Source organism: Herpailurus yagouaroundi, unplaced genomic scaffold, assembly GCF_014898765.1.
Source record: "Herpailurus yagouaroundi ecotype Mexico unplaced genomic scaffold, PumYag 430, whole genome shotgun sequence".
Classification (NCBI taxonomy): domain Eukaryota; kingdom Metazoa; phylum Chordata; class Mammalia; order Carnivora; family Felidae; genus Herpailurus; species Herpailurus yagouaroundi.
This window is the reverse complement of record NW_024412647.1, coordinates 56,053-80,824: the sequence shown is the minus strand read 5'-3', so window position 1 is coordinate 80,824 and position 24,772 is coordinate 56,053. Positions and strand designations below refer to the sequence as shown.

Sequence of the window (24,772 nt, the reverse complement as noted above, 5' to 3'; positions counted from 1 at the left end):
AATATTTTATTTAAAAAATTATAATAAAATAAGATAAAAATTGTTCAGCTCCAGAATTTCTGCTTGTTTCTTTTCTATGATCTAGTATCTTTGGTAAGTATCATTTTATTTACATATCTCCCCCTCATTTCCTTAAATAGTCTTTCTGAGTTTTTGTAGCTCACTGATTTTCTTCAAAACAGGTATTTCAAATTCTTTATGAGGAAGGTCACAAAATTCCAAGCCTCTGAACTAGGTTACTGAGAATTATTATCTTTTGTTAATGACACGTTAATGACATTTTTCATGTCCTTGTAATTTTTGTGCTTTGCATCCGAAGTTGGAAGACACTTCCTTAAATCTTTACTAGTTCCCTTCAGTCAGAGTATTCTGTGTATTGGTACTATTACATCCGGGGTTTTCTCTATCTTTGTATGGCTACAACTGCTCCATTATTCTTGCTCTCTCTTGTGGCAGAATTCTTAACCTTTAGGTCTTGTCTGGTTGTCACAATTCAGCAGATTGGCTACTGGAAACTTCTCTTTTGTTTTCCAGAAGGTGGTGCTATGGCTCAACTGTATGGTTTCTCTCTTCCTCACAAATCCTGATCTGTTTTGCTAACAGCACTCTAACAGACTAGCTCTCACCACTGAACTCAGGAGCATGCACAGGAAGTCAGCCACAATGGGAGGTGGGGTGTATTTGTCAGCTTAGCACTTGGTCATTGAGGGTGCCCTTGGACCTGGTGGGGAAATCCTTGGGTGAGGTTCTCCCAAGAGGCTGGGGGGGGGGGGGTCCTGTTGAATTCTTGAGTGTAATCAACAGGGACCATGTCCCTTTAAAGTCCTTTGATATTCTTCTTTCCCAATCTCTTCTCCCTTCTCCCAGTCCTGACTTGAGACTCTGGGATGAATACCCAAAAATGGATTTCTCCAGCCATGTCCCACACAATTGGGAGTAGATGGGCAATCTACTATCCTCTAGCCCCACTGGAGAGGTCACTGCCAATGGACAGTTCCAGTCCACCAATGTCAGCAAATTTGTGCAGGAATCTCCCATCAAGAGGGCTGGATTTTTGGAAATTCTTTCTTCTGTGAGTATCTGCCCAGGACAGCACACGCCAGGTTTTTTTCTGAATGTGGCCAGGGGGCTGGGGCAGACTTGCTGGTTTTGCTGGTTCCATGGCCCATACTGAGGTCTTCTGCCTATTACCGAATTCACAGGAGGATGAGACTACTCCCATGTCCCTTGGCCTATGGTGCTGTATCTCACAACTCCCACTGAGGCACAACTCCCACTGTTCACAGATGGATGTCTAATAAGTTGTTTTAAAAGGGAGCCAAAAAAAGAGGAACATCTTATACCACCATGATGCTGATATCCGCAAGTGAGTTAAAGGACAGGACAGTAAATAAATATCATAAAATGGCCTAAGAAGAAGTGACAGAAAGACAGGAAAGAAACCACTCAACACAGGTTTGACAGAAACTTAAGAGAGGAAATATAATTGGTGGTGCCACTCTTGTTTTTTGTTTGCTATTGAATAATTTGTTTTAATTTTTTTCTTTCTGTTTTCAAGTTTTTATTTAAATTCAATTTGGTTAAGATACACTGTAATATTAGTTTCAGGTATAGAATTTAGTGATTCATCACTTACATACAACACCCAGTGCTCATCACAGCAAGTGGTCTCCTTAATCTCCATCACCCATTTAACCCTTCCCTCTACCCACCTTCCCTCCAGTAATTCTGTTTGTTCTCTGTAGTTAAGAGTCTGTTTGGTGGTTTGCCTGTCTTTTCTTCCCCCTACGTCCATCTGTTTTGTTTCTTAAATTCCCATATGAATGAAATCATATGGTATTTGTCCTTCTCTAACTTATTTTGCTTAGCATAATACTCTAACTCCAACCACATCATTGCAAATGGCAAGATTCCATCTTTTTTCTTTTTCTTTTCTTTTTTTTGTTTTTCTTTTTTCTTTTTTTTGGGGGGGGGCCACTCTTGGTTTTAAAACAAACATCAGGCTATCAAATCATGCATGTTTCCAAACTCCAACCCTCAGCTTAATGCTTTCCATGCAATCAATTCTGTGTAATAGGAAATGCCAAAAGCCAGGCTTCAAGGTGCAACTCACCCTGGTAACTAAAAGGCAATCCATGTTGAAAACACCCACAAGGATGTCTTGCCAAAGGAAGAAGAGAAGAAGAAGAAGAAGAAGAAGAAGAAGAAGAAGAAGAAGAAGAAGAAGAAGAAGAAGAAGAAGAAGTTGTTTTAACAAAATATATTCATTGGAACAATGAAAGGAGGAAATGAGAAAGCCTTGGAGACTTGCATCTTTACTACATTTACCCTTTGGCTATGTGACTTCTAAGGTCATAACACAGGCTAACTGAGTGTCTTTTCTTCCCACAGCCATGGCCACAGCGAAGTCCACCCCTGATGAGCCCCTGCTCAGAGGCAAAAGAACACATGATCTCCAGGAGATGTTGACAGAAGTAGGACTGGCACTCGAGTACTGGTTGCCCAAGTTGCAGGAACACCTGGGTGTGACTTGTGCCCAGGCCTTACAACACCTGGAAGAAAAAGACCTCCAGAAGCTGAAATCTCAAGCACGACATTCCTGGGAGAAAAAAGCCCTGGAGATGCTTCTTAACATGTCACACTCAAATAGTCTTTCAGAGTTACAGGAGTCTCGGCTGGAGATGATAAAGAAAATGCAGAAGCATGCAGAGCAGACACTGCAAGAGCTAAGAGACTTGCTGTCAGAAGGGAGGCAGCAAGAGGAAGAAGCAGTGAGGAAAAAGCAGGCAGAGCTGAGGCAGGCAATGGGGATCCCTGAAGAATACTGGCCACCTCCCCAAAAGTCCCTACAAGAAGTCATGGAAAACATTCAGAAACAACTCAACCTCATGGAGGGGACATTGTCTCACAGGCAGAACCTCCCAGATGGAGATCTGGTGAGATGGGCATCTGGAGGGTTGGCTCTGCAGGGAATTTACAAAACTAGCGATGAAAGGGGTTTGATAGAGAAGAGAGAGGAGCTACTCAGTGTCCCAAAGAACTTCTCACTCTTTGGCCCTGAGCAGGGCACACGGATGGAAACAAGAGAATTTACATCTTCTCAAGCAGAATCCACATTCACCCAGACGATAGAGAAGCTGGGCTTCAGTGCAACTGCCTCAGCCAAAGGTGAAGGTTGGGGATTTAGCCTGAAAGCTAGTGTACATCACAGCATACATTCAGAATCTAAGAAAACCCAACAATCACATTCTGAGCACTCTTATTTTTGCTCAACCAAGTTCAGCTACATCCCGCTGGCTTCCTGCCACTTTCCCACTGATCAGCTCCAGTTATCCAAGGCTGCTCTCCACGAATTAAAATGCATTGAAGACCTTCTGGGTCAGTCTGCAGGCTCAGACAGACTCCCTTTGCTAAAGTCCAGGAGTGAAGCCTTCTTCCATAGGTTTGGCTCTCATGCTAACCAGGGCCCTCTGCACTTGGGAGGAATCTACTGGTGGAAAGCCATTTCAGAGGGTTTCCAAAGTGAACAGCTGGCAGAAGTGAAACAGCAGTCAGCCAAGGCCCTGGATAGTTACATAAGGGGCAGCTACAGTGGCTTTGGAATTCAAGTTGCTACACACGTGGCTGTGACAGACTCTCATTCGAAAGAAGACTCTCAGAGCACAAGCTCCCAAAATCTCCAAACCAAAATCCAATTATCTGCGGCCCAGACAGGTGGCCCACCAGAAGCAAATGACCTTTTCCAGTGGAAAGCTGGCCTAGTTGCCAGTAATCGAACCTGGTGTGTCATTGACCGGGGAATTCAACTGGTGCCCGTCTGGGACATCATCCTCTCCAGCCACAGAAGTGAGTTTAAAGATCCTTTTCAGGTAGCTATGTGCCTGAAAGACAGCTACACTGCTCTGACTGGCCTCACTACCCAGATCCAGAGTGGAGAAGAATTACTCAGTGTTGTGAAGGAGGCCAGGGTTTTCCTAGAGGATGTGAAATCCTGGGAGGTATCTGACCCTGAAGAGCAGCTTAAAAAACTGATAAGTTTCATGCAAATGTTGAGTCAAAAACTAAAAAGCTATGACACTTGGATTAACATATGCCTGACAGATAGGGATCTGCAGAATTTTCTGGTAAACACTGTCAACTTTTGCAAAAGGTATTGCATTTATGAAACCAAATTTATTAAATCTCAGTTGCGCAGCCTTTTGGATCCTCACATCTATAGCGTGACAAACTTTCCTCAGGCTCATTCCATCATGCAGTGGATCTTCAGGTCAGAGTCAGAGCCAGAGTATATCAAAATCTCCCAATTTTCTGAATTAATTAAAATCTTTGAAAAAACCAAAAATGACTTCATGGAAGTGAAGATTAAGTCCGAGTCCCCAGAAATAGTGGAGGAAGCACAAAGAAAGGCCACGTATGAGGTCAGCCTGTCTCTTCGCTGCTTCTTGAATTACCTCCAAGAGACAGAGCAGCCAGACATACAGCTCTTGCTACTTTCCATTGCAACTGGCGCAGGTTACCACATGGAAAACAAGACTTTTCGGTATCTCCTGGGGTGTGATGAGTTAGACTTTCTAGTGCATGAAACGCAAACTGCCCAAAATAAATACCAGGAGCTCAAAAATATTTGCAGCCACAAGGCTCAGGCATTCCTGGTGCTCACAGGTCTGACAGCCACTGTTGGAGTTACAGCTGTTTCTCCAAAGGAGAAAACACAACGTTTGACATTTATAAGACAGTACATGGGACAATCATTGACTAAAGAAGTTGTAGATGTCCTCAACAAACCTGGAGCAGATCATGATTGGGTAAACCTACAGAAAGACTTGAGTCTGCTCATTGATGGGAATAATAAAGCCACCACCCCTTCACTGCAAATGGATGAAGTGAGAAAACATTTGCAAAGTATCTTCCATGAAAAGGAACTGCCTCATGAACCACATGATCATGAAAACAACAAATGGGAGGCCACAGAAAATGGAGCTTTCTTAGAATTGCTCCAGCGTCTAGGCCTAGAACACTACTACCCAAAGAGGATGAGCAGAGCTCATTTCCATCTGATCTACAAGACTTCTGTGTACAACACCCAGCCCAGCTCTGAACGGGAGCTTCCCTTCTACTTCCTACAGAAGCTACTGATGTTGGATTATGGGCTGAGATATCTGGTCTTCAAAGATGATGGAAACACAGAGAATCAAGTCTATCTAAGTGCCTCAAAACAGAAAAATGAGGTTTTTGATCCATATGATGATTTTTTTGAAGACAATGATAGTCCCACTAATCCTTCAGATCCTAATTCCAGACCCCATATTCACCCTATGGATATTCAGATGGCAATTCTTCACTGTGCTGATGATTTTGCTAGACAATATATTCTGGCCAAACTTTCCATTTGCCAGTTTGCCCTCCCTCTTCTTATACCTAATCCTTGCAATTCTCAAATTGAATTCTCTCTTTGGTCTCTCAGTCAAATTAGGAGAAGCTGGCAGCAAGCAAGGAAATCAACAAAAGACTCAGCAAAGAACAATTACAAGAATCAGCAAATGTGTCGTGTCTCTACCCCCATTGTGTCCTTTGTTAGGGTTGGAAATGGCTTCTCTGCTTCCAAATCTCAGATTATGAACTGTATTCTCAGTAAACGTAAACATGATATCTTTTTTCATCGCCATTGCAGAGGGAGTAGCAAAGACTGTCTCTTGATGGGGGGTGTAGTGGAAATCTGCTGGTTCTGTCCTGGGGGTGAAGATGAGGACAGATTTGACAACTGTCTGACCTTCACCAATCTGCATGGAGATGCCAAGGAACATGAGAAGCAACTCACCTTCCTGCAGGAGATCTCTTCTCTCATTGTAGTCCTCATGGCAACTTCTGATGGCAATCAAGAAAACCGAAAAATTATCCGTGGCCTGTGTGAGCTATCCAAACCTTTGATCTGTCTGCTTGATGACAAAGAAAAAACCACAGCCAATAATTCTGGCCAAAAAGTGAGGATTGGGATCAGGAACAGAAATGAGGCAGAATTAACAGAGGAGCTCAAAACTACAATCAGACATTTGCTAGAGCTCTCTGACACTACTTTTAGCTTAGAGGACTGTGCCCAGATTGCTCGTAAGCAAGGATTCCTTATTGATGAAGACCAGAGAGACTGCAAGGAAGCCAAAGAAAAGGCAGAGGTTCTCATGGCCCTATTAGGAGAAATGAAGATATCTCAGATGAAGGAAAACTTACTACCCCTTCAGGGACACCTGTGGCATCTTTGGTGTAAAAAGGACAAAGAACTCTATCATCTGAGAGAAAAGGGAAATCGGAGCATTGAACAACACAAGAGTGAGATTGAGGCAGAAAAACAAATAATACGGCAGCAACAATTGACCAGAGCCTTTCCTCTCAATGAGTTAATGCAATCTGTCCTTGAAATTATGCAAAACCATTCAGAAACTCATACCAAACTCTACTTCTTACAATGGCTGAGTGTGTCTTTGGACAACCTGACTGCAGGACACTTGGAAAAACTGAATGAAAGGAAAAAGGCTTTGTGGTCACTGGTACAAACAGAAAAGAAAAAAGCACCAAAGAACACCTCCCTGAAACACTGGCAAAATGAGATAGAAGCTATTTCTACAGAGATTACTGACTGCACCTTGGGAATTGAACAACTTCTCAGAGAAATAGGCCAGATCTATGAAGTTCTGGAAGAAACTTTCTCCACAAAAGATAACCTTTTTCTCTCCCTTCCCCAGATTGCTGCAGATCTAATGATATCTGGTCTTCCCATTGAGCTGATGGATGGGGATGCTTCATATGTGCCTCTAAAGTGGGTAGCAGCTATTTTTGACAAGGTCTCTGAGAAACTTGGAGACAAACGACTGTTTGTTCTCTCTATCCTTGGCCTGCAGAGCTCAGGGAAGTCCACCCTGCTGAATGCCCTTTTTGGGCTGCAGTTCACTGTCAGTGCTGGGAGGTGTACCCGGGGCGCCTACATGCAGCTCCTGAAAGTGGAGGAGACATTCACAGAGGAACTGGGCTTTGACTTTGTGCTTGTTGTGGACACAGAAGGACTTCGGGCCCCAGAACTCAGCAGCAAATCCCAGAATCGTGACAATGAGTTGGCAACCTTTGTTATTGGACTTGGAAACTTGACTCTGATTAACATTTTTGGGGAAAATCCATCAGAAATGCAAGATATTCTACAAATAGTTGTCCAAGCCTTTCTGAGGATGAAACAAGTAAAAATCTCCCCTAGCTGCCTTTTTGTCCATCAGAATGTGGGGGAAGTTACAGCTAAAGACCAAACTATGGAAGGACGAAGGCGGCTAGAGCAGAGATTAGATGAAATGGCAGCAAAAGCAGCTGAACAAGAACAGTATTCAGATGTAACCCGATTTAGTGATGTCATTAAGTTTGATGTCAATACTCATGTCTACTACTTTGCTCACCTCTGGGATGGCAATCCTCCGATGGCCCCTCCCAATCCTCGCTACAGCCACAATGTCCAGGAACTGAAAAGTAGAATTCTTCTCACAGCCAAACAGGAATCTAGGGGAGGCATCATGAAGATATCAGATGTAAAATTCCGAGTCCAAGATTTGTGGAGAGCCCTGGTGAATGAGAACTTTATTTTCAGTTTCAGGAACACACGAGAAGTCATGGCCATGAGCAAATTGGAAACAATGTATAACTACTGGACCTGGGAGCTGAGGAGTCATGTGCTGGGTTTGCAGAACCAGCTAATCAACCAGATTCAGAATGGGAAAATCCAGACATTCAGAAAAAGCACTTTTGAGGCGCCAGTCACAGAAAAATATGAAGCCATCAAGCAAGAACTTGAAAAATATTTTAATGAAGATCCAGATAGCGAAATACTGGTTCAGTGGAAAGCAAATTTTGAAAATAAGCTAATGATCCTTACAGAGGCACTTATTTTAGAAAGCCAAAAAAAAGCTGATGAACTTATTAGTTTTAAGAAAAGTCAAGAAAAACTGGATAGCAAAAAGTCAGGTTATGAAAAGGAATTATTAGAAAAAAGCCGAAGGTTGGCTTTAACTGTCAAAGGCACAGAATTGAGTGAGAAAGAGCTACATGAGAAGTTCAATCAACTTTGGGAAAAATGGGTCTATGCTGTGTCCTCAACTCTCCCTCCAGTCACAGAGCCTAACATTGATGTGGATTCTGAAAACATCCTTTTGGAGTATTTCAAAAAGGAGAGAAATATTGTAGACACACTGAAGGAAAATCCTGGAGAAAAGTTTCAAATCAAATATGACAAACATGTCAAAATGAACACGAAATATTACATAATTACAAGGACATTAGAGGGCTATGATAAAATGTCCATAGATAAGACTACTGACCGCATTATTTCAAGATATACTGAAACTATTAAGAATATTTGGACACAACAGCGTGATTACAATCCAAATTATTTCCATGAAATCCTGAGAATAATAGATGAGGAAGTGAAATCTGCAAACACTGAGGGAAGATACACATTTACAAGTAAATATGAAATTGATTTATCTTTGTGTTTATTCCAAAAAGCATCAGAGACTTTTAAGAAGATGCACAGGGCATTCAAGAGAGCAAATGATCCTGTGAACTATCTGGAAAGTAAGAAAGAGGATTTCTTCATGAGTTTTAAGATATCTTGTCAAGGAGCAACTTCAGTCAAAACATTTGTTGATTTTCTGTGGCACAAACTCACTCGTGCTGTCTCTAACACCATATGGGAACAAATGGTCCTCAAAATTGCTGGGGACATGCGAGCTAACTGCCCAGCATTCAACGGAAACAAGTCTAACCTGGAGAAACATATTCTCATCTCTCTGGCAGAAGAAGAAAATTTTGATAATTACTGGGATTACCTTCATAATTCAGAATCATTTTTTAGGAATTACATTCAAAACCATATTAAAACATATTGTTCAGACAAAGGAAGTGAAAAAATAAAGACTTTTTTAAAAACAACTTTAGATGATATCAAGACTGCCATCCTCTCAGCTATTCAGAAATCCACAGTAATAGCCAAAGATAAAAGCAGCACTGTGTCTGGGTGGTTGGATTTGTTCTGTGACCACCTGGGGAGTAATGTGATCTTTCCAAGAAAAGACTTGATAAGCATTGAACACCAAGAGATAAAAGATATTGAGTTTCTCAAAGAAGCTATGAGTGAAGCTTTGGATCCCACAATGAAGAGCGTAGAAGGGAACTATTTGAATATGTATGAACAAGCAATGGTTCTGGAAGTTCAGAAAATGCTCTCTGAACATCTCTCTGGCTGCTGGAAACAGTGTCCCTGCTGTGGAGCAATCTGTACAAACACAATCCCTGGACATGAAGGAGACCACAGTGTTCCCTTCCACCGTCCTCACGCTGTTAGTGGAGGGTGTTTTTACAAAACAGACAATTTTGTCATTGATTGCTGTACTAATTTGGTAGCAAGCGATCTTCTCTTGGTTTTGAGAGATGACTGGAAAGTCCCATATAAGAACTATCGACAGGCAGGAGGGGAGTATGCCATGTGGAGTATCACCCCAGACTCATCTACCCAGCCATACTGGAAATGGTTTGTCTCTCACTTCAGAGTAAAGCTGGAAGAAAAATATCAGAAAAAATTTATAAATAAAGGTAAAATCCCTGATGCTTGGGACAATATAAAAAAGCAGGATGTGCTCGATGACTTGAAAAAACAGTAAAACTCAATGAACCCCAATACTCAGACAATCCTAAAATACCTCCTCCTCACAGTAAGAATCCTCATTATTACCTTTTTTCAAATGAAAAATCTAAAACTCAATCAATTAACATTTCAAGAGTTGAAGATTTCTTGTGAAAAGACTTCATTTTTCATTGCTTCAATTCCTTCTGGCTCAAAAACATATTTCTAAAATATATGAACATATGATAAAATCAAATAAAATCCATTTAAAATATCTACTGTACATTTTAAACTATTATTCAGAATGTTTTTATTTTGAAATATATAATGTTATATAAAGTCTCAGAGAAAGTCATTTTCATAGGAGGAAAACAAAATCATTGCAGACTACTACAAATTTACAAATTTCTATAGAATAAATATATGGATATTTCATACAATATTGACTGGAAGCTACCAATAGCCTTTTTTTCTTTAATCCTCTGAAACTGTGAGAAAAAGTTACTAATCCTCAAATGGAAAAACATTCATGGAAAATTCATGATCCCCAAGCACAGCAATATTTAGGCATATTCTGTTCTGGAGAGGAATAAAACAGAGACTTTACCAGAATAAAGTCTGCATCAATTCAAGAAATGTTATCAAGCAAATATAGAAAACAGAAATCAAATAACTGTTCTTCTCATTTAATCCTCACCCTCTTCTTCCCTGGCATCTTGCCTATATATGTTAAAAAAAGGGGGGGGGGGGTGTCACAAGAGCTTAGGTATTCAAAGCTTGGTGCTATATACAAGTCTGGAATAAACTGGCTTTTGGAACATAATTTATGACCAGCTAACATAATTTATGACCAGCTAAAAAGGGCCATTTTAATCGAAGCTGTGGATAAAGTCAAATCTGATTAAGCCATTGATGATTTAAAAAAAAAACAACTATTTCTTTAACAATAAAATATCAACTATTCCTTTAAGAATAAAATATCAAAAACTATACAGTTTTTTAGGTTCTAATATTTTAATAAGCAATTCTTTTTATACATTCAAGTATAAGGAAATACTTATCTCCACATTAGGTGACAAGTAACTTTTCATACTGTTTAAGTCATAGGGTCATGATCAGAATAAAAATGACAATGACTCTGAAGCTAATCAAGGACGTGAGAGGGGAAAGAAATAGCCATTCTACAAACCTACACCTTCTAAAACAATGACTTACACTAGGTTCTCAAAGCTGATGATCTAAAGGAATCCTGATACAAAGAAGGAAATTTATGTCGGACATAAGGGCATCCATTGGCTTCTATTTAAGACACACTATCAACCCCTCCATAGCCAGTAAAAACAAACAGGACAGGGAACCATAGTCAAAGGACTGGAATCTTTAAAGTTAGGAGATAGGAGTAATGACTCTGCTGTTTTATTACTCGAAAAGTTTTCCAGAATACTATCAGTTTCAGGTAAAATGACCCATGTCTCCAAAAGAAGTCCTGGAACAGAAAAATTATAAAGGATAAAGGAAACAGGTATTCTTGAACAGCACAATTTTCCTTTTGTTCTCTGGAAAATAATCTCATTAAGAATTGGAAGGACCTACCAATATGATTAAGCTGAAACAGTGATGGAAACAGAATCCCTGCATGCTTCCTGTCTTGCAAATCACTGCATCCTCAAAAATTGCAATGTTCAGTTAACATTTGCTGAATGCTTTTTGTATTTGTTTAATGAATCCAAAATCACCTTTAAGAAGTATTACATATCATGTATTAACTTTGATTTTCAAGCCAAAATTGTGTATAAATAAAGAAGATCTTTGACAAATTCCTCAGGCATTTAAGCAGTATGATTATTCAATGAGATTCAGACACTATGCTCAAGAGATCCCAAATAAACTGGCAAGAAGTAAATTGGGATAGAGAAAAGATGACTGTATAGGAATGGAGTTTTCTAGGATAGTAATGGAGAATGTAAAGCTGCCATGAAGGTGGAGTCAAGATTAAAGAGATTATAGTGAGAGATTCTTCCTTGGGAGATTATTAGAGTAAAATAACTTATTGAGAGCAAGGCCCTCATGATGGGATTAGTGCCCTTAGAAGAAGAGACACCAGACAGACCTCTCTCTCCCCATGCCATGAACCAAGGAAAGGCTATGTAAGCCCACAGTGAGAAGGCAGCCATCTGCAAGCCAGGAAGATTGCTTACCACAAATCTAACCAGGTAGCACGCTGATCTTAGGTGCTCCAGAACTGAGAAATAAATTTCTGTTTTCTAAGATACACAGTCTATGATTATTTTGTTTCAGCAGCCCAAACCAAGACAGTGTGTGTCTAAAAATTCACCCCCTAAAGTTCTGGCAGATTCTTCCCTTGGACTATAAGAAAAGACACATGAATCATGCAAATTTTATTTTTTCCCTTGCCTCAAAATAATTCCCTTGAATCATTTTAACCCTTTAGTAAGGTGTGGGAGTGTTGTGGTACATGAGTGAACAAGGAAGGGAAGGAAAGTGTGTGTATCACCATTGATATTATCATGATAATTACTAATACTGCTATCTTTGTAGCAGTGGTACCTGTGAGGCTTTGGGCATGTAATTTAACTTCTCTGTGCTCAAGTGCCCTATCTGTAAAATAGTACATTTCTCATGCAGTTGTTGAGAGAAATAAATGAATTGCTGTATATAAAGCATTTAGGACAATGGCATATACATAGTAAGTACCCTATAAGTAATTATTATGTTATACTCCCTCTCTCAGGTTCCTTCTTCCTTTGCTTTTGCGTAACATTTTGTTAGAATCACATTGATGGGTTAAGATAGCCTCATGTGACTAAGGTTCATTGGCAGGAATATTTAACAAGGACTCCTTGGGAAATCATAATTAGAACATAGTAAGTTCTCAATAAATGTGATTATCACTTATAGCTCAAAATGCATCTCAAGATATCAATGTCCTTTGATACTTTATGAGTAGTTACAATGATTTCAAATACTAATCAACCAATCAAAAACTTAGAGGAGTCACTGCCAAAATTGTTTAGCAATGTGAAAATGATATGTCTTAAATACCTCAGAAGCAGGCCTAACACATAGACTGACATAAAAGTGACTAATTACAAAACTTATCCCAGGAAAAATGAGTAAGGGGAAGCAATGAGGGAAAGGCAATTTAAGGTGAGGGAATAAATAAGTAGGTTTAAGTCAAGTTTTAAGAGTTAGGGAGTGTCAGCTTGCAGTTGTAGTTAAGAACACAAAATCAGAAGTTAGATTGCTTTTACATAGGGCCTCCACAATTTCCTGGCTGTGTGATCTTGAATGAGTTCCTCAACCTGTCTCTGCTTTATTTTCTTCACCTATAAAAGGGTGCCAGCTCACAGAGGTGCAAGATTACTTGAGACAATGTACATGCCTGGCACAGAGTACACGTTCTAATGACGTTCGGTGGCAGTAGTAGTAGCATTAGCAGCAGCAGCATAAGTCACATTAATAGAATTACAGGAATTAACATTATTGTTATCATTGCTATTCTACTAAAATGTAGTTATGCCTGTAACTTGTTCTGGACTCTAAGTTCCTGAAAAAAGAGGGTCCATGTCTTGCTCATTTCCATATGCTCAGTATCTTGAATGGTACTTGCCACAAGTGTGGGTGATAAATAATGACTCTTAAATATAATGGACAAGTTTTCTACCTATTGGAGGTGAAGGTGATGACAGGTGGAAGGAAAAGAAAGAAACTGAAGATGGTTCTAATATTTCACACAGTGATAATGCAGCTAAATTAACTAAACAAAGGTCACCAATGGCCTCTGCTTTGTTAAATCCACTTTTTTTTTTTTTTTACTTTCAATGATCTTACTTGATCTACCAACATCATTTTATCACTCTCACCTCCCTGAAACACTTTCTCCACTAGGATTTGAGAATACTGCACCCTTGTTTTTCCTCCTCCAGTCATTCTGCTTTACTGGTTCTTCCTCTACTATTAGAACTCTCAATGCTAGCATACTCTGAGGGGCTCAATCTTTGGTCTTCCTTAATGTGTCACCTGTCCCCAAGGCATTAAAGAGCACCCATACATTGACGACTCCTAATACATATGTCTCACCAATACCTCTTTTCAAATGTCAAACACTTGCCTATTCAACACCTGCACCTCAAGTGTAACACGCTCAAAACTGGATTTTCAATCTCCCCTCACCTGAAACCTGCTCTACCCACAGCCTTCCTCATCTCATTTAAAGGGAAATTCATTGTGTCAATCCCCCAGGCCAAAAAATACTCTGAATCATTCATAATTCATCTCACCCCTCTCATTCACTGGTAAATCCTGTGGGGTCTACTTTCAAAATATATCAAGATCTAGCCACTTATCACCACTCCACTGCAAGCACTGAGCCTCAACGGCCTGCTAACAGATTGCCGTATCTATAGCCTATTCTCCAGAAGGCAGTCAGAAAGCTTTCTTAAGAATTTATGCTAGATCATTTCAATCTTTTGCTCAAAACCCTGAAATAGCTCCATTTCTCATTCAGTGCGAAAGCCAAAGTCACAAGAGTCATCAAGGCCTCTGGTTACTGTTCTGATCTACTCTCCTACTTCTATCCTCTTTGGTCACTCACTCCAACCATACTACTTGCTATTCCAAAACATTCATTGTTCCGACCTTAGCTGTAGGTCTTACCTCTACCTGAAGGAATATTCTTCCCCCAGATATCCAATGTGAAAACTCCCTTATGCTCCCAAATACTTCTAAGTCTTTGCTCGTACTTCATCTTATGAATGAGACCTTTCCTAGACCACCCTAATTAATAAAACAGTCTGCACCCCTACCTTACCTCTGGCATCCAGGTCCTTATGTATGACTTTTTTGTTTTTAAACTGACCATCTTCTGGACTCTATCATATACTCATTTGTTATTTCATTTTATTGTCTAGAATATAAGGTCCATAAGAGCAAGAGATCTCTTTTGTTAACTGTGACACCCTTGGCACCTAGCACAATGTATACTTAGTTCAATAAAGGTACACAATAAATATTGCTGAATGGATAAATAAATGAATCAATCTGTTTTAAAATGAACAGAGTTGGGGTGCCTGGGTGGCTCAATCAGTTAAGCGTCTGACTCTTCATTTCGGTTCAGGTCATGATTTTATGGTTTGCCAGTTTGAGCCCCACGTCGGCCTCTGCACTCACAGGGTGGAGACTGTTTGGGATTCTTGCTCTCCTTCTCTCTCTACCTCTCTTTCTCTCTCTCCCTCTCTCTCTCTCTCAAAATTATAAATAAAACAAAAAAAATGAACAGATTTGTTTTTTCATGTGATTTCAAATTACTCTCTCAGGCTCTTTGCTTTCAACCTAAAGAACTTCCTTTAGTATTTCTTTAAGATGTGTCTTCTAGCAACAGATTCTCTCATGTTTATTTACCTGGAAATGTAGTTTGCCTTCATTTATTTAAAGACAGTTTTTCTGGAATAAGATTCTTGATTAATACCTTTGTTTTCTTCTAGCACTTTGAACATACCATCCCACTGCCTCCTGGCCTCCTGGTTCTGGTGAGAAGTTGACTATTAATCTTATTAGGGTTCCCTTATACAAGATAAGTCCATTTCCTCTTGCTGCCTTCAAAATTTTCTCCTCCTTTTTAGTTTTCAGCATTTGGACATGCAAATTAATATTTATAAATAAATTTGAAAAGTTTTTAGCCATACTTCTTCAAATATTTTTTGCACACCTCTCTCTCTCTCTCTCCTTTCCTTCTGGTACTGACATTATGTATGTGTTGGCATGCTTAATGTGTCCCACATTTTCCTGAGTTTCGGTTCACATTTCTTCATTCTTTTATTCTCTGTTCTCAGATTATACATACTTGCATACTCTCTATCAGTCTACCTTTAAGTTTGCTAGTTCTTTCTTCTGCTGGTTCATATCTACTGTGGAGCTCCTCTAGTGAATTTTTCATTTCAGCTATATTTGTCCCCCACCTTATCCACAGGGGATACATTCCAAGCCCTCCAGTGGATGCCTGATACCACAAATAGTCCAAATTCTATATATACTATGTTTTCTCAGATACATACACACCTATGATAGCTTAATTTATAAATTAGGCACAGTAAGAAATTACCAACAATAACTAATAATAAAATAGAACAATTATAATATGTTGTAGTAAAAGTTATGTGAATGTGGTCTCTCTCTCAATATCTTATTATACTGCACTTACCTCCTTCTTCTTCTGATAACGTGAGATGATAAAATGCCAATGTGATGAGATGTAGTAAGGTGAATGACGTAGACATTGTAATGTAGCACTAGGCTACTACTGACCTTCTTTTGATGTATCAGAAAGAGGATCATCTGCTGCCAGACACAGTTGACCATGGGTAACTGAAACCACAGAAAGCAAAAGCATGGATGGAGGGGAGGGGGTGGACTGTTCTACTGTACTTTTTGAACTCCAGAATTTCCATGGGTTTTTATAATTTCTTTTTATTGATATTCTTTATTTGATGTGACATTGTCATCATACTTTACTTCTCTAATCCTGCTTTTATTTAGTTCTTTGAACATTTTATAATGGCTACTTTGAAGTCCTTACTCTAATTCTAATATCTGATTGCTCTCATAGGCAGTTTCTGTTGTCTGCTTTTTTTTTTTTCTGTTGTATGAGTCATACCTTCCTATTTCTTTTAACATCTCGTAATTTTTTGTTGCCAAGTAGACATTTTAGGTAATATATTACAGCAAGGTGGATATTGGTCCCCTTTATGGGTCTTGTTATTATTTGTGTGCTTAGTGACTGGCTGGACTGTTTTAATGAAGTGGATTCTCTATTCTCCTCCCCCCATTCTGCCTCTTTTGCAGTCTTATGCCTCTGATGTTCTTCCTCAGAGAATGCAGCCAGTGATAAACACAATCACCCTGGGGTGACTGGTTTTAGCAGGATTCTATTTGTCTCTTTCTCTGATCTGTTCGGTTTACCACCACCTTCAATATGACACCCAGCTGGACTCCACTAATTCCTCTCTGAAGGTTCCATTCTTTTCAACAGTGCCCTGGGGCATAAGAGGTTTCACAGTCTGCTCCAATAAACTGTGAGTGGGATTAGTTTTTAAGACCAATCTTTGAGGGTTTTCTCCTGACCCCAGGGTGCGTCTTCCTGTCTCTTTCCCTAATTCTCTTTGTCAAACTACCTGACCTATAGTTTAGCATGTTACTGTCATAGAGTTATTAGCCTCCCCTTAACTCTTACCACAGAAATCTCCATTGTTTTCAGAAGCACCCTTAGGTTTTAACTTCCCCTCACACTCTTTTAAATAAAGTCAATTCTTTAGGGGAGAGCTTCAGGGCTCTCTGTTCTTATGAACTGCCTATTCACCTAAAAATCTCTGAGCTACTCCATAGACACTGAGTAAGGGCAGCAGTCTTCAGTCTTCCTGGCTTGCCCTTACCAGCATAGAACACGTTCCCTACAAGTGAGCTGAGGTCCCAATATTTTCAGCCTGCCATCCCTGTGGTAGAAACCCCACACCTTTGGGTGGGGCTAGGTGGAAGAAGGGAGCCCCAATTTCTCAGCAGCAGTCTCTTACAAATTAGCCTCTACAACTCGAAATTGGAGGGGATGAAAAATGCTGGCCACCTGCCCCTCCCAGTAAAATACCCTACACCTCTTCACTGGGAGCTGAGGGAAGAGGGAACCCCATCTTCTTATCCACATCTGCTTACAGTGGAAGGAAGAGTGGGTCATGGATCATGCCACAGACTCTTTTGCTGTTCTTGCCAACTTTTAATAGAGTTTCCTGATAAAATTTCCTTCATTTGCTGTATGGCCTTAAGATAATTCCCAGAAACTTATCATTGGTTGATTTTTTAAATAAATTTCACCAGCTATACTATTTCACTGAGAAATGGATCCATGAAGTTCCTCACACTGCCATTTTAGAAGCAGACCTCTTCGAACACAGGCAGCAACCTCTTTCACCTCACACACAGCAACTTCTTACTAGACACATTGCCAGCGGCAAGCGAAACAAAGCAAACATGAACTACTGGGACTTCATCAAGATAAAGTTTCAGCACAGTGAAGGAAACAATCTACAAAATTAAAAAGCAACCTACAGAATGGAATGGGAGAAGATATTTGCAATGACATATCTGATAAAGGGTTAGTCTCCAAAATCTATAAAGAACTTATCAAACTCAACACTCAAAAAACCACAAAATATCCAGTTAAGAAATGGACAGAAGACATCAATAGACATTTTTCAAAAAAAAATCATACAGGTGGCTAGCAGGCACATGAAAAGATGCCCAACATCACTCATCATCAGGGAAATACAAATGAAAATCATGATGAGACACCACCTCACACCTGTCAGAATGGCTAAATTAACAACACAGAAAACAACAGGTGTTGGTTAGGATGTGGAGAAGGGGGAACCCTCTTAACACTGTTGGTGGGAATGCAAACTGGTGCAGCCTCTCTGGAAAACAGTATGGAGGTCCCTCAATAAGTTAAAAATAGACTACCCTACAATCTAGCAATTGCACTACTATGTATGCAAAAGGACAGGATACAAAACTACAGATTCGAAGGGGTACATGCACCCCAATGTTTATAGCAGCATTATCAACGATAGCCAAACTATGGAAAGAGCTCAAATATCCATTGACTGATGAATGGATAAAGAAGATATGGTATATTGAGGCATCTGGGTGGCTCAGTCGGTTAAGCGTCAGATTTTTTTTATTTCAGTTTAGGTCATGATCCCACTGTCATGAGATCAAGCCCTGTGTTGGGCCTCTGCACTGAACATGGAGCCTACTTGATATTCTTTCTCTCCCTCTCTCTCTCTCTCTGCCCCTTCCCACACTTGCAAATTCTTTCTCAAAAAAAAAAAAAAAAAGGTTAAAAAATGTGGAATATATATACAGTGAAATATTATTCAGTCATCAAAAACAATGAAATCTTGCCATTTGCAATGATGTGGTTGGAGCTAGCGTATATTATGCTAAGCGAAATAAGTCAATAAGAGAAAGACAAATACCTTATTTCACTCATATGTGGAATTTAAGAAACAAAACAGATGAACATATGGGAAGTGGGGGGAAAGGAGAGAAGGAAACAAACCATAAGAGACTCTTAACAATAGAGAACAAACTGAGGGTTGATGGAGGGAAGTAAGTGGGGATGGGCTAAATGGGTGATGGGTACTAAGGAGAGCACCCGTTATGATGAGCACTGGGTATTATACGTATTGTTGAATCACTAAACTCTACTCCTGAAGGACAGGGCTCCTGGGTGACTCAGTCAGTTAAGTGACTCTTGATTTCAGCTCAGGTTACGATCTCACAGTCTGTGAGTTGGAGCCCCATATCAGGCTCCGTGCTGGCAGTGGGGAGCCTGCTTGGGAATCTCTCCTTCTCTCTCTCTCTCTCTCTGCCTCTTCCCCACTCATGCACTCTCTCTCTCTTTCAAAAGAAATAAATAAACTGTAAAAAAAAAAATCTATTCCTGAAACCAATATTATACTATATGTTAACTAACTAGAATTTAAATAAAAATTTGAAAAAGAAAAAAACATAGAACTCCTCTAAAATGGAACAGATTTGTAGAATCTTTAAGGAACAGATTTAAGAATGTCATTTAGGAGTACCTGAGTAGCTCAGTCAGTTAAGCATCCAACTTTGGCTCAGGTCATGGGCTTGTGAGTTCGAACCCCCCATCACCCAGGTCAGGTTCTGCGCTGACAGCTGGGAGCCTGAATCCTGCTTTGGATTCTGTGTCTTCCTCTCTTTCTGCTTGTATCCCCTCTCTCTCTCTCTCTCTTTCTCTGTCTCTCAAAAATAAATAAATGTTAAAAAAAAAGAATGCCATTTTTTAAATATTTATTTTTGAGAGAGAGAGAGAGAACACATGCCCATGCAAGCGGGGGAGGGGCAGAGAAAGAGGGAGAGAGAAACTCCTAAGCAGGCTCCTCACTCAGCACAGAGCCCATGCGGGGCTCCATCTCAACACTTCAAAATCATGACCACGAGATCACAATCTGAGCCAATATCAAGAGTTGGACACTTAACTCACTGAGCCACCTAGGCACCCCTAAAGAATGCCATTTAGAATATGCTGAGTTTGATCCCAACCTGTTAAAGAATTTATGAGTTTTCTATTGATTAACCTGCCTGGTCACCTCCCTGAGCTTCCTCCTTTATTCTCATAAGCTCTCTAGTAATTAATTTTGCTTTCATTTCTGCTCCCATTATCTTCCATTTGTATTTCCTCTCACCCAATGCCTGACTGCAAAAACAGAAACAAAACAAAACACATATATACCTGCTTCATATCCAATGTTGCATCCTACTGCTGCCATAGAGGTGCATCACTTAGTTCTCCTTCAAAAGAACCTGCTAAAGGACAGCTTCAAGGTGCTACCCTTTTGGATCCACTATGGTGTTCATACCAAAGTCACAAATGGTGTTCAGATGTGGGCTACCCCCAGCCAATGACTGAGCATGATGGGACTATTAGAGCCGGACTGTTCCCACCCACTGCAAAGCTCCTCCAGCAAGCGATCTTTGCTCAGGACCTGAGAGTTTGCCAGAAGTGGGTTGTAATCTGAAACTTTTCCTACCTTATCCTTCTTCCCCCTCTCCTTTACTGATGTTAGACTAGCATTATGATCTCAAGGTGCTCACTGATAGACTACTTGCTCCCACCACTTTATCCTTCATATGCATGTCTCTCATTAAATCTCTTATATGTCTAATCGTATTTTAGTGTATGTTTCTTGAATAGCTCAAAGTTACAGAGATGGTACTGAAATGGTCCCAGAAATGGGAAATAAAATAGAGTTTAGAAACTGGCTCACCTACCACCAAGCTGACAAGGAGGACCCAACTTGAGTAGAATGTAAAGCACAGTCCCTCACATAAGATGGCAACCAAATTGTTAAATAATTTACCAGTGGCAATTTCATAATGTTGTTATCAGTGTGATGATTCAGATATTTGAAAAATATGGAGAGAACACTCCCTATAGGAAAGTGAGGTTGACTGGTTATTAGAAAGTTGTACTGCCACCCTGCAGAGAAATAATGAGAAATTAGGGGTAGTTAACAAATAATTAAAGCCTGTGTATAAGAGTCTAAGGGACTCTTATGCAGCTTACAAAGAAGCCATTGTCCCCTGCAGTGGAAGAATGAGCACATTTAAGAAGCAGACTCAGGACTTAACAGTTAGAGTCACAGATATCCAGAGATGTTCAGCCAGGGCAAGTCTGTTTTGCTAAGGTCAGGGCCCTGACTGGGAAAGTCTAGAACCTGGAACCTGGAACCTGGAACATGGGATGGGCTATCTCAGTGGATACCTGCAAGGATTACTGAGATTACATCCCAAGAGAGCCACAAGAATTAGTTAGTATGTATTAGCACCATATGATCCTCTCAATAGATGCAGAGAAAGCATTTGACAAAATACAGCATCCTTTCCTGATAAAAACCCTCAAGAAAGTAGGCATAGAAGGATTGTACCTCGAGATCATCACACAGAGAACTTTCCCCCTAAGGTCAGGAACAAGACAGGGAGGTCCACTCTTGCCACTGTTATTCAACATAGTATTGGAAGTTTAACCTCAGCAATCGACACACAAAGAAATAAAAGGCATCTGCATCAGCCAGGAGGAAGTCAAACTTTCATTCTTCTCAGATGACATGATACTCTATATGGAAAACCCAAAAAATTCCACCAGAAAACTGCTAGAACTGATCCACTAATTCAGCAAAGTTTCAGGATATAAAATCAATGCACAGAAATCAGTTGTATTCCCACACACCAACAACGAAGCAACAGAAAGAGAAATCAAGGAATCAGTCCCATTTACAATTGCACCAAAAACCATTGGATAGGAATAAATCTAACCAAAGAGGTGAAAAATCTAGACACTGAAAACTATAGAAAGCTTATGAAAGAAATTGAAGAAGACACAAAAACATGGAAAAATATTCCATGCTCCTGGATTGGAAGAACAAATACTGCCCAAAGCAATCAATACTACCCAAAGCAATCTACATATTCAATGCAATACCTATCAAAATAACACCAGTATTCTTCAAAGAGCTAGAACAAACAATCCTAAAATCTGTACGGAACCAGAAAAGACCCCAAAAAGCCAAAGCAATCTTGAAAAAGAAAACCAAAGCAGGAGGCATCATAATCCCAGACTTCAAGCTGGATTACAAAGCTGTAATTATCAAGACAGTATGGTATTGGCACAAAAACATTCACATAGACCAATGGAATAGAATAGAAACCCCAGAACTAGACCCACAAACGTATGGCCAACTCATCTTTGACAAAGCAGGAAAGAACATCCAATGGAAAAAAGACAGTCTCTTTAGCAAATGGTGCTGGGAGAACTGGGCAGCAACGTGCAGAAGGTTGAAACTAGACAACTTTCTCACACCATTCACAAAAATAAACTCAAAATGGATAAAGGACCTGAATGTGAGACAGGAAACCATCAAAACCCTAGAGGAGAAAGCAGGAAAAAAACCTGTCTGACCTCAGGCCATAGCAACCTCTTACTTGACACATCCCCAAAGGGAAGGGAATTAAAAGCAAAAATGAACTACTGGGACCTTATGAAGATAAAAAGCTTCTGCACAGCAAAGGAAACAACCAACAAAACTAAAAGGCAACCAACGGAATGGGAAAAGATATTTGCAAATGACATATCAGACAAAGGGCTCGTATACAAAATCTATAAAGAGCTCACCAACTCCAACCCAAAAAAACAAATAATCCAGTGGAGAAATGGGCAGAAAACATGAATAGACACTTCTCTAAAGAAGACATCCAGATGGCCAACAGGCACATGAAAAGATGCTCAATGTCACTCCTCATCAGGGAAATACAAATCAAAACCACACTTAGATATCACCTCACACAGGTCAGAGTGGCCAAAATGAACAAATCAGGAGACTATAGATGCTGGAGAGGATGTGGAGAAACGGGAACCCTCTTGCACTGTTGGTGGGAATGCAAATTGGTGCAGCCGCTCTGGAAAACAGTGTGGAGGTTCCTCAAAAAATTAAAAATAGATCTACCCTATGACCCAGCAGTAGCACTGCTAGGAATTTACCCAAGGGATACAGAAGTACTAATGTAGAGGGGCACTTGTACCCCAATGTTTATAGCAGCACTCTCAATAATTGCCAAATTATGGAAAGAGCCTAAATGTCCATCAACCTATGAATGGATAAAGAAACTGTGGTTTATATACACAATGGAGTACTATGTGGCAATGAGAAAGAATGAAATATGGCCCTTTGTAGCAACGTGGGTGGAACAGGAAAGTGTTATGCTAGGTGAAATAAGCCATACAGAGAAGGACAGATACCGTATGTTTTCACTCTTATGTGGATCCTGAGAAACTTAACAGAAGCCCATGGGAGAGAGGAAGGAAAAAAAAAAAAGAGGTTAGAGTGGGAGAGATCCAAAGCATAAGAGACTCTTAAAAACAGAACAAACTGAGGGTGGATGGGGGGTGGGAGGGAGGGGAGAGTGGGTGATGGGTATTGACGAGGGCACCTTTTGGGATGAGCACTGGGTGTTGTATGGAAACCAATTTGACAATAAATTTCATATATTGAAAAAATAAAATAAAATAAAATGTGAAAAAAAGAGAATTTACTGATTATAAGAATATAAAAAAAAAGTATGGTACCGGCACAAAAACAGACACTCAGATCAATGGAACAGAATAGAGAACCCAGAAATAGACCCACAAACGTATGGCCAACTAATCTTTGACAAAGCAGGAAAGAATATCCGTTGGAATAAAGACAGTCTCTTCATCAAGTGGTGCCGGGAAAACTGGGCAGTGACATGCAGAAAAAATGAACCTGGACCACTTTCTTACACCATACACAAAAATAAACTCAAAATGGATGAAAGACCTCAATGTAAGACAGGATGCTATCAACATCCTCAAGGAGAAAGCAGGCAAAAACCTCTTTGACCTTGGCCGCAGCAACTTCTTACTCAACACGTCTCTGGAGGCAAGGGAAACAAAAGCAAAACTGAACTATTGGGACCTCATTAAAATAAAAAGTTTCTGCATAGTGAAGGAAACAATCAGCAAAACTAAAAGGCAACCAATGGAATGGGAAAAGATGTTTGCAAACAACATATCAGATAAAGGGTTAGTATCCAAAATCTATAAAGAACCAATCAAACTCAACACCCAAAAAACAAATAATTCAGGGAAGAAATGGGCAAAAGACAGAAACAGACACTTCTCCAAAGAAGACATCCAAATGGCCAACTGACAAATGAAAAAATGCTCAACATCACACATCATCAGGGAAATACAAATCAAAACCACATGAGATACCACCTCACACCTGTCACAATGGTTAACATTAACAACTCAGGCAACAACAGATGTTGGTGAGGATGCAGAGAAAGAGGATCTCTTTTGCACTGCTGGTGGGAATGCAAACTGGTGCAGCCACTCTGGAAAACAGTATGGAGGTTCCTCAAAAAATTAAAAATAGAACTACCCTATAACCCAGCAATTGCACTACTAGGTATTTTACCAAGAGATACAGGTATGCTGTTTTGAAGGGGAACATGCACTCCAATGTTTATAGCAGCACTATCAATAATATCCAAAGTATGGAAAGAGCCCAAATATCCATTGATAGATGAATGGATAAAGAAGATGTGATATATATATATACAATGGAGTATTACTTGGCAATCAAAAAGAATGAAATCTTGCCATTTGCAACTACGTGGATGGAACTAGAGGGTATTATGTTCAGTGAGATTAGTCTGTCCGAGAAAGACAAATATCACAGGACTTCACTCATATGAGGACTTTAAGATACAACAAAACAGATGAACCTAAGGGAAGGGAAGAAAAAATAATATGAGGGGGACAAAACATAAGAGACTCTTAAATATGGAGAACAAACAGAGGGTTACTCGAGGAGTTGTGGGGAGGGGGATGGGCTAAATGGGTAAGGGGCATTACCCTGAATCTACTCCTGAAATCATTGATGCACTATATGCTAACAAACTCGGATGTAAATTAAAAAAAAAAAAAAAAAAACAAAACCATTA

At 39.9% G+C, this 24,772-nt stretch overlaps 1 protein-coding gene across 2 annotated transcripts in view; it reads left to right on the top strand.

The window, feature by feature from the left end:
- Positions 1-11,922, top strand: part of LOC121022710 (interferon-induced very large GTPase 1-like) — a 60,379-nt gene extending 48,457 nt beyond the window's left edge. For both annotated transcript variants that reach the window (XM_040464113.1, XM_040464112.1), the window contains exon 2: positions 2,392-11,922. In XM_040464113.1, coding sequence (XP_040320047.1) covers positions 2,394-9,689 — 7,296 coding nt within the window. In that variant the 5' untranslated portion in view covers positions 2,392-2,393 and the 3' untranslated portion in view covers positions 9,690-11,922. The remainder of the gene's footprint in view (positions 1-2,391) is intronic.
- The last annotated feature ends 12,850 nt before the right edge of the window (positions 11,923-24,772 follow it).